This window comes from Sinocyclocheilus anshuiensis, unplaced genomic scaffold (assembly GCF_001515605.1).
Source record: "Sinocyclocheilus anshuiensis isolate Anshui unplaced genomic scaffold, SAMN03320099.WGS_v1.1 scaffold961, whole genome shotgun sequence".
Taxonomy (NCBI): domain Eukaryota; kingdom Metazoa; phylum Chordata; class Actinopteri; order Cypriniformes; family Cyprinidae; genus Sinocyclocheilus; species Sinocyclocheilus anshuiensis.
Window position 1 is genome coordinate 1,810,145 of NW_015557049.1, and position 8,871 is coordinate 1,819,015.

At 37.1% G+C, this 8,871-nt stretch overlaps 1 protein-coding gene across 1 annotated transcript in view; it reads left to right on the plus strand.

The window, feature by feature from the left end:
• LOC107676372 (protocadherin-15-like) overlaps nt 1–8,871 on the plus strand; it is a gene marked incomplete at its 3' end in the record, with an annotated part of 105,729 nt that overhangs the window by 80,431 nt on the left and 16,427 nt on the right. The window contains exons 18-19 of the mRNA XM_016470893.1: nt 1,312–1,617; nt 6,820–7,044. Coding sequence (XP_016326379.1) covers nt 1,312–1,617; nt 6,820–7,044 — 531 coding nt within the window. The remainder of the gene's footprint in view (nt 1–1,311; nt 1,618–6,819; nt 7,045–8,871) is intronic.

The window sequence follows — 8,871 nt, forward strand, 5'->3', positions numbered from 1 at the left end:
TTCGGGCTTGAACTGATGGTAAAACTAACGACATTATTAACTGTCTTGATATTTACTTTGAAAGCTGAAGCTCATGATTATGGTAAGGGGTGTTAAATTTCCAACGCGTGCTTGTGGTGTTCGGCCAATCACAATGCACTGGGTCAGCTGGCCAATCAGAGCAGACTGCGCTTGTCAAAGGAGGGGGCTTTGTTGAAAACGACGTGTTTGAGAGAGGCGGGGCATAGAGGACCTACAATAATGTACAGTATTTGAAAAATAATGTGTTTTTTGAACATTAAAGCATGTCAACATATTCTGTTACACCAAATACACAAAATAATGATCTTTAAAATAGCATCATATGACCCCTTTAATTCAAATGTGCTCTGATTTCGAAGTTGCAGTGATAGAGCCTTATTGTCATCTCACTCCACAATAATTCACGTTTTGAGAGATGAGTCACTCTCCCACTCTTTAACTTATATTTAGGCATTGTTATTATCTAAATGTAGTCATACTACATTCAAAATCAGATACGTTATAACTTATCATGCTAAAAACTTGTCACTCATGAATCATAACGTCTGTCTGCTGAGCCCTCGTGATAAGTGCGGCTGTTGACGTTTACATCAGCACCAGCCTCTGCAGTGTGTGTGTGTGTGTGTGTTTAGTAATGTTGTGATGACTGATTGGATGCAGTACATGCACACTTGGGCTTGTTTGTTAAACAATTAGCCTATGCAATTTATATGTTTGAAAACCGCCAAACTGACCCCAAACCAGCCCAAATTTTGTCCACCCGCCCAAGCCAATTTTTACCTGCACGATCAAATTCAAAACCGCCCAATCTGGCAACGCTGGTGAGCGCTGCGTGCTCAGGTGCTGCCGTTCTCAGCGCCGTCAAAATAAAAATCCCGCCTCGAACACATCGGCCAAACAGAAAAACTTATCAGCCAATGTCGATATTTGAAAAATTACAAATATCGGCCGATATATCGGCCGTCCACTAATCATAATATATAGTTGTCAGAATTGAGGATAAAAATTATATGTCTGCCTAATAACTAATCTGTATATATTCAAGGTAGGTAAGATTTTTTTAATGTTTTTGAAAGTTTCTTATGCTTATCAAGACATATGAAATCCATTTATTTGTAGTAGCAACTATTTATAAGTAGCAATTATTTATAAGTAGTAGCAATTATTTAAAAGTAGCACCTTAACTTGATGGATGCAAATCAAAACAAAAGATGATTCAAATAACTAAAAAAATGTTGAACGTACTATATTTAAAAAATCATTATCATGAGTGCATATCTCTGTTTTCAGGCCACCGATCCTGATGGCGGGCTCAACGGTCAGGTCCGATACCGTTTGCTCTCCTTTGTGTCTCTGTTCACCATAAACGCCACGGGCAGCATCTTCACTGCGGTTCCGTTGGACCGAGAGACACGGAGCTGGTACGATCTGATCGTGGAGGCGTCAGATGGAGCAGTGGACCCCCGCAGGACCACCATCACACTGCTGGTGGAGGTGACAGACATCAATGACAACAGCCCTGTGTTTTCCCAGCCCATCTACACTGTCAACGTCCCAGAAAACACCCCAGCTGGAACCGTCATCCTGAGACTCAGTGTAAGTGCTTGACTCATCCATAGCTCAGCGTTCTTGTTGTGTCGTTCTCTCATATCTGAATACTTCACGATTTGACGTTGCTGAGTGGCATAAGCTGTTGAGAAAGTTAAAGGTGAACTGCGAAATTTCTGCCTCCGTTTGACCTGGGCATCTAACCTGACTTTCAGAAAGGAAGGAAAAGCAGATTGTCTGTGGGTGGGTGTGTGTTTCTTTATGTGTCTGTCTATCTGTGTTGTGTCTGCTGGCCTGACAGTAACTGGCTGATTATGTGTGTTTAGTTTCCAGAGAGTGTGGGGGGAAAACGTCTCTGCATTTCCCTGTTTATTCCTGACAGGCGGCATATTTAACTAGATAAATATTGACACTCTTGACAGACCCAGTGTGAAAAGCAGGAGATGCTGTCTTGTGGTAAATGTGCCTCTAAACGATCACACTCTTGGGAGTTTTAGAAGAACGCCAACGAAACAACACAATCACCAATTAATTTTATATAAACTAGAGACAAATATGAGCAAAAAGTCTCAGAGGCGAACTCACTAAACTGTTACTCCACTTTAATGTGCAAAACTCTGTCTTATTTGGATATCATTTGCAGTCCAACTTTAAGGGATAGTTTAGGCAAACATGAAAATACTGTCATCATTTACTCAGCCTCATGTCATTCCAAATCTGTGTGACATTCTTCTGGTAAATATCAATGGGGTCCAGTGTTGCTTGGATTTCAGTCATGGTCATGGTTGGTCTTTATACTTTTGTTTATGGTCTGAAAATGTCAAAAGGATAATAGTAAATAAATGTCTGGTTTCTAAAAAATTAATTAGCAGAATACAAATTAAGTAAATAATTGAGTAACTCAAACATGTGTGTTGCATCAAAGCATTTAAATAAATTTCATGCAAGATGTGGCCACCTGTTTTTTATATATTTGTAAAAAAAAATAAAAAATGCAGGTGACCTTGGAAAGCTTGGAATAATTAAGATCTATTTGCTCACCAGGGCTGCATTTATTTGTTCAAAAATACAGGGGAAAAAACAGTAATATTGTTAAATATTGTTACAATTTTAAATAATGGTTTTATATTTTATATATTTAAAATGTAATTTATTTCTGTGATAACAATGCTAATTTTCAGCATCATTACTCCAGTCTTCGGTGTCACATGTTCCTTCAAAATCATTCTAATATGCTGATTTGATGCTTAAAAAACATTTTTTTATATATCATTATCAGTGTTGAAAACAGTTTTTGCTGCTACATTTTTTGTGGAAAACTGATACATTACCATTCAAAAGTCTGGGGTAAGTAAAATTTAAATAAATAAATAAATAAAAGTGACAAAGACGTTTATAATGTTATAAAATATTTCAAATTCTTTTGAACTTTTTTCATCACAAAATATGAATAAACACATGCATGCATACATATATACTGGTTTCCACAATAATTATTAAGTGGCAAAAACTGTTTTCAAAATTGATAATAATATTAATAACTTAGTACCAATAATAATTGAGCACCAAATCAAGCATATCAGCTTTTGACTGGTAGTATGTGTATGTATATATTGAACATATATTGTTTTAATGCCATATTCAATTCAATTCAAGTTTATTTGTATAGCGCTTTTCACGATACAAATCGTTGCAAAGCAACTTTACAGCAAATTAAGTTTCTACAATATTTAGTGGTAGCTTATCAGTGGTGACTGTCAGTCAATGTACATATGGCAGAAATGTACGGAAAAATCAATTAAAGACGTATATGTGTGTAGATGTGGCCAGATGCCACATGTTGGTATACACGTGTAATCTGGCCTAAAACAATGTGTTCAGATACAGATATACATCAGCAGGCACAATTGAAAAAAAGTGAATTCCCATTTTGGATTCAGATTGAAGGAAAAATAAGGTTGAGTATGTGTGTGTGGTTGGTGGATGAGGGGCAAATGAGTGACACTGTTTGAAGACAGTGATCTTGCTGCTTTATTTTTATCTCAGTGTGTCTGACACCTTCGGGTCCCTGCAGCACTGGCTGGTGTCAGAGCGCCGTGCGTCCTGGTGACAGGATCTGGTCCGGGGCTGATCAACTAATCAGATTCCCTGGGCTGCTTCTCTCTGGGGGTCTCGAGCTTTATTTATATACTTCTAAAACCTTCGAGATCAGTGTGGAATTTAATTCCTTGTGCCTCCCACATCAAAGAAAGACACCTGAAAGGTTCCCACACCCACAGAGCTGCTCAGAGCGTCTCTCCTCTGCTGTGCTGTGCTGTGCTGTGCTGTCTAGGCCTGTCATGATAACAACTTTTTGTTGTGCGATATATTGCCCCAGAAATAATTGCGATAAACGATATTATTGTCATTTTAAAGACCATTTATGCCACTGAATATATAATCATAATGTAACAGCATAATAATGCAAGAAGGCCTACACACTTCCAAATGACAACAAACTTTTAATTTTTAAGAATATTTAGATCATGGAAAATAAGTATAAAAATATTAGATACCATAAAAAACTTGAATAAATAAACATTTTCTAACAAAAAGTGCAAAGTAACAAGTACAAAAAAAGAAAAATGCGCGCTTTTATGGAGATTTTTCCATCTACTGATTTTTCCCTGACCTTCTTTTCTCTGTAAATTAAGGATGCACACTATTCCTGAAAAACACAATCACTATCCCTAAACAAGGCCATATCTTCAGGTGAAACTTTTGTAGAAGCATTTTTTAAATTTGAACTAGCACCTCATGACTACACCACGTTATGTAGGAGAAGCTGCAAAAGACACAGGCACACGTGGAATGTACAAAACATGGTGACATGATACAGGCCTAGTGCTGTCTGTTAGCTTTCAGCTTCAGATACACACACATGTGGAACGCAACTATGAATCTATGTGTGCTTAACATGGGCAGTGGCCCCAAAATATATCTGGACACCTGAGGCACACTTAGAAATGTATAAATGTCATTGCATTATACTGGATAACAACATATCAAAACAAGTGGCATTTATTTTTAAGAAGGATAGCTCAAGCACACTTTACAAGTAAAACATTTCACACAATGATGTTGAAAAGTCTAAATGTATTTGGAAAAATACTAAGTAAAAGTTAATTCTGAGAAAATGTCCACTATAGTTTGGACTTGATATCTTGTCATCTAATACAATGGCATTCATACATTTGTATATCTCGGAGAGAATGTTTGCTGCCCTTCTGCTATGATATTTATGGTTTGTTGAGTTGATTTAATGCTCAACAAACTGTGAAATCAAACAAAATGCAATGCGATCAATGAAATCAAAATTGGCCCGTTTTTACTTGCTTAATTCATGTTCTTCGTCTAATTGTGCACAATTCGTCAGTGCACATTATTGCAATAGTAATCTATAGTAATCTTTTATTATATATATTTTTTTAATTTCATTGGCAAGACTCGAGAAAAAAGAAAAAAAAGATAGATGTCCATACACTGAAATTACAGCTTTTGGTTTTGGATGTGCATTTCTGTTTTGTTTGTATGTATGTATGTATTTATTTATCTATTTATTTGATTAAGCCTTGAATTCCAACAATAATACAACTTTACAGAGGAGTTCATTCAGTGTTGATTTAATGAGAATGATTCTGTTGCAGCCAACTTGTGAAACAATGTAGCCAGCAGAAGATCAAACTAGTGAACAAATCTTTTTAGTGTCACTGCCATGGATCAAAATTCCTACCACTATTAGTAGTAATGGGCTCCCCATATTTCTGGGATTGAACCATATATGATCTTAAAAATGAGGATTACAAAAGAAAAGCTGATTAAGAACCAGAACTTAAAATTATATTGATATATCTTTAATATTTCTTGAGTTGCAGGCACGCGAACATTGGAAAAAGAATATTTATGGCAAGCAGAAAGGTCTGTTCTATGCTATTGTTTTGATAGAGGGAAACAAGATATGTGTCAGACATAAAAAAAGAAAAAGTATCAGCTGAATGCAAAGTGACCCACTTTGGTTTTTGACCACTGAAAATGTGTACAATTTAACAATTTACTACAGGAGCCATATTGAGATTTCAATATCGATGGAATGGTACCAGATAGATCCTTAAAAATGAAGATACCAAAAGAAATATTTGTTAAAACCCCAAATCTATTTTGCCATTAAGATATCTGTAATATTTCTTGAGTTACAGGCCTGCAAACTTTGGAGAAAAACAATTGAAAAGTGCTTTTTCCCATTTTTGAATGGTCACCATTAGCATTCAATGCAACAAAGATTGCTAAAATCAACAGATTTTACTGACAGATTTACCAATCTCTGTGTAAAAATTACATAATGATGCTGCCATCCTTCTGAAGTCATTTTTATCCACCCGCCCCCACCCCGTAATTTGGCTCTGAATCTCAGAGGAAACTGTCATTTTGGCCACCCTCTAAAAATTGTGGATTACTCAGTAAACATACATCCATTACATTTCATATTTTGGCTTTCATTGCTATACATGTTGATCTTTCTTCAGAAGAAATATAAACAAAATAAAAAATTTGAGCCAGGGACCTTCGGTTGAGTTGACACGTGATTAACCCAATTGCAATGACTTCTAAACCCCTCTTTCTACTTCAGCCCGTCTCCTCCAACCACCTGCCTCAATTCCAGTAGGTCGAAACTAAATCATTCTCATTAAATCAACTCTGAATCAACTCCTCTGTAATGTTGCATTATTGTTGGAATTTAAGTATTAAAAAAATACTAAATAGGTATGCACTTCCAAAACCCACAGCTATATATATATTTTTTTTTTTCATCTAGTCTTGCCAATGAAACATCAAAAAATCTCATTTCATTTGATTATGACAGTTAATTGTATTATCTGCCTCAACTGTGGTATGGAACAACAACATTTAAAAATCCAGACAATTCCCAAGTCCCACCCTACTTTTTTGAAGTTCAATATTAATTTTTACTCAAAAATAAGTCTTGTTACAGAAGTAAACATTGAACAGCATTTCATGTCCATGAGGCCACCGTTTAAGATCTCTCCAATCTTAGTCCAATCAATTGCAATGGATAAAATCAATGGTTTTACTGTCCCTTTAAGGAACTGTTTAGGCAGCTTTATTCCTGCAGTACCTGGCAAAGTGTGGGATCATTAACTCTCTCTTTTTTACCCTTTATTCTCTCTGTTCTCTTTCCTCTGTGTCTCTCAGGCGGTGGATGCCGATCTCGTCTCTAACGTGACCTACAGAATAAAAACAGAAGCCGCTCGGCAGCTCTTCACCGTGAACCGTCTGACTGGCGCCGTATCAGTCCTGCAGGCTCTAGACTTTGAGGACTTGGCAGCAGGCAACAGCACCTACACATTTGAAGTGGAGGCGTTAGATCACGGAGGAGTCCTCCTTCCTGGCACAGCCACAGTCATCGTTAGAATCACGGTAAGGCTGCTAAGAGCGTGTGAAGCGCTCATCAGCTTTAAAAAAAACTCTGTTTTATCACACCAGTCTCAATGGTAACACGAGAAACTCTCTTCCTGAAAGTTCACCAGGTTCCAGTCGGAAATGGTTTGAACTTGGGGGAAGGAAGCAAATTTTCATCAGGTCTAGTGCCGGTGATTGGATTAGATCTTTCAAAGCTTGTCCATAGTGTCTACGTGCTAACGCTTCTTGCAGAAGCTCCGCTGACTCTGTTCCAGTAATGCTTACAAAAAATTTGATCTCTGAATTCAATTAGTCTTGAAAGAGAAACCTCTATGTTGGCAGGATTGTGGGCGTTATTTACTGGATCCTCGCCTGTGTTTGCCTGCTTTTCCGTTGTGATATTTCTGGCTGACAGTGACAGGAGTGACAGACAAAGCTAGGTTCTGATGCTAGCCTGGCACAGCTATTCCAGGCCTGAATGACTCATTAGCTTTGTGACTGCAATTATGTGAGGATTTTAATGCGAGCGCTCTCCATCGCCTCCAAAGATTAGCCAGGGGATCAGAACAGAAGGATTAGCCTCCTCCAGTTTACAGCAGCTGGAGTGTGTGCGTGTGTGATGAAAAATGAACTTGTACTTCATGTAAAAAGTTCCATTTTTAATGATGTAAATCTGATAGAAATGTTGTGGTTTTCAGTGAGGGTGTATGCATTAACATTAGGGAACGCAATAGCTAACACAAACTAAAAATGAACACACTCGGAGAAAAAAAGAACAAAAGCTGTCACTGGGGCAGTACCCTTTTAAAAGGTACATCTTTGTACCTTATTTAGCCCTAAAGGGTGCGTATTATAATATCTTAAATCTGCATAGTAGTAGTACCTAAAGTGTACATATTAGCACCTAAAAGGTGCATGTTAGTTCCTTTTGAAAGGGTACTGCCCCAGTGACGGCTTTTGTACCATTTTTTTTTTCTGAAAATGTACAGAATGTAATCATTTTGGAAGTAAACATTAAGTTAACATTGTGAGCAGACAATATGCAATGTTATATTTATAATTAAACCAGTCCTAGTGAAAAATAAATATACTAAGATGTATTTGAAATACATTTATTTCATGCTAAGTATACTACAAATGCATTAACATACTTATTTACTTAATAAAAATACCCTGCAATTACTAAACTGATATACTTAAACTCTGCTAAATTGTAACAACTAATTTTGTACTTAATGCACTTTAATTGTGCGGAATTAGCGCTGAAGTTCAACTAAAGATATACTGAAGTATATTTGATTGTGCTAAAGGGGAACTATTGCGAGTATACTTTAGATAAATTTTACATATCTTGTATTTAAAGACCGATATTATTCAAAGATCAAACAATCCTCATCAATAGTGACATTAAAGGGGTCATATGATGCGATTTCAATTTTTCCTTTCTCTTTGAAGTGATACAAGCTCTTGGTGGATAAAGAAGATCTGTAAAGTTGCAAAGACTAAAGTCTCAAATCCAAAGAGATATTCTTTATAAAAGTTAAGAGTCAGCCACGCCTACCTAAAACGGCTCGTTCTAACACGCCCCCACATGTCTACGTCACGATGTGAGAAGATTTGCATAACGCCGCCCAAATGTTCACGCAAAGAAAGAAGGCGTAACTTTTATTCTCGCTGTAGTATTGTTGCTGCCGCCGCCATGTTGTGGAGACGCTGTGTTTCAATGTGAAAGCTAAACTACTTTGTTTGGCCTTCCAAAAGAGGACGATATCCGCTTCGTCATCCCTAGAGCTGATCCGTGCTGGTCGCTGAGGGAATACATCAACTTCGTGCTGTGGATCACCG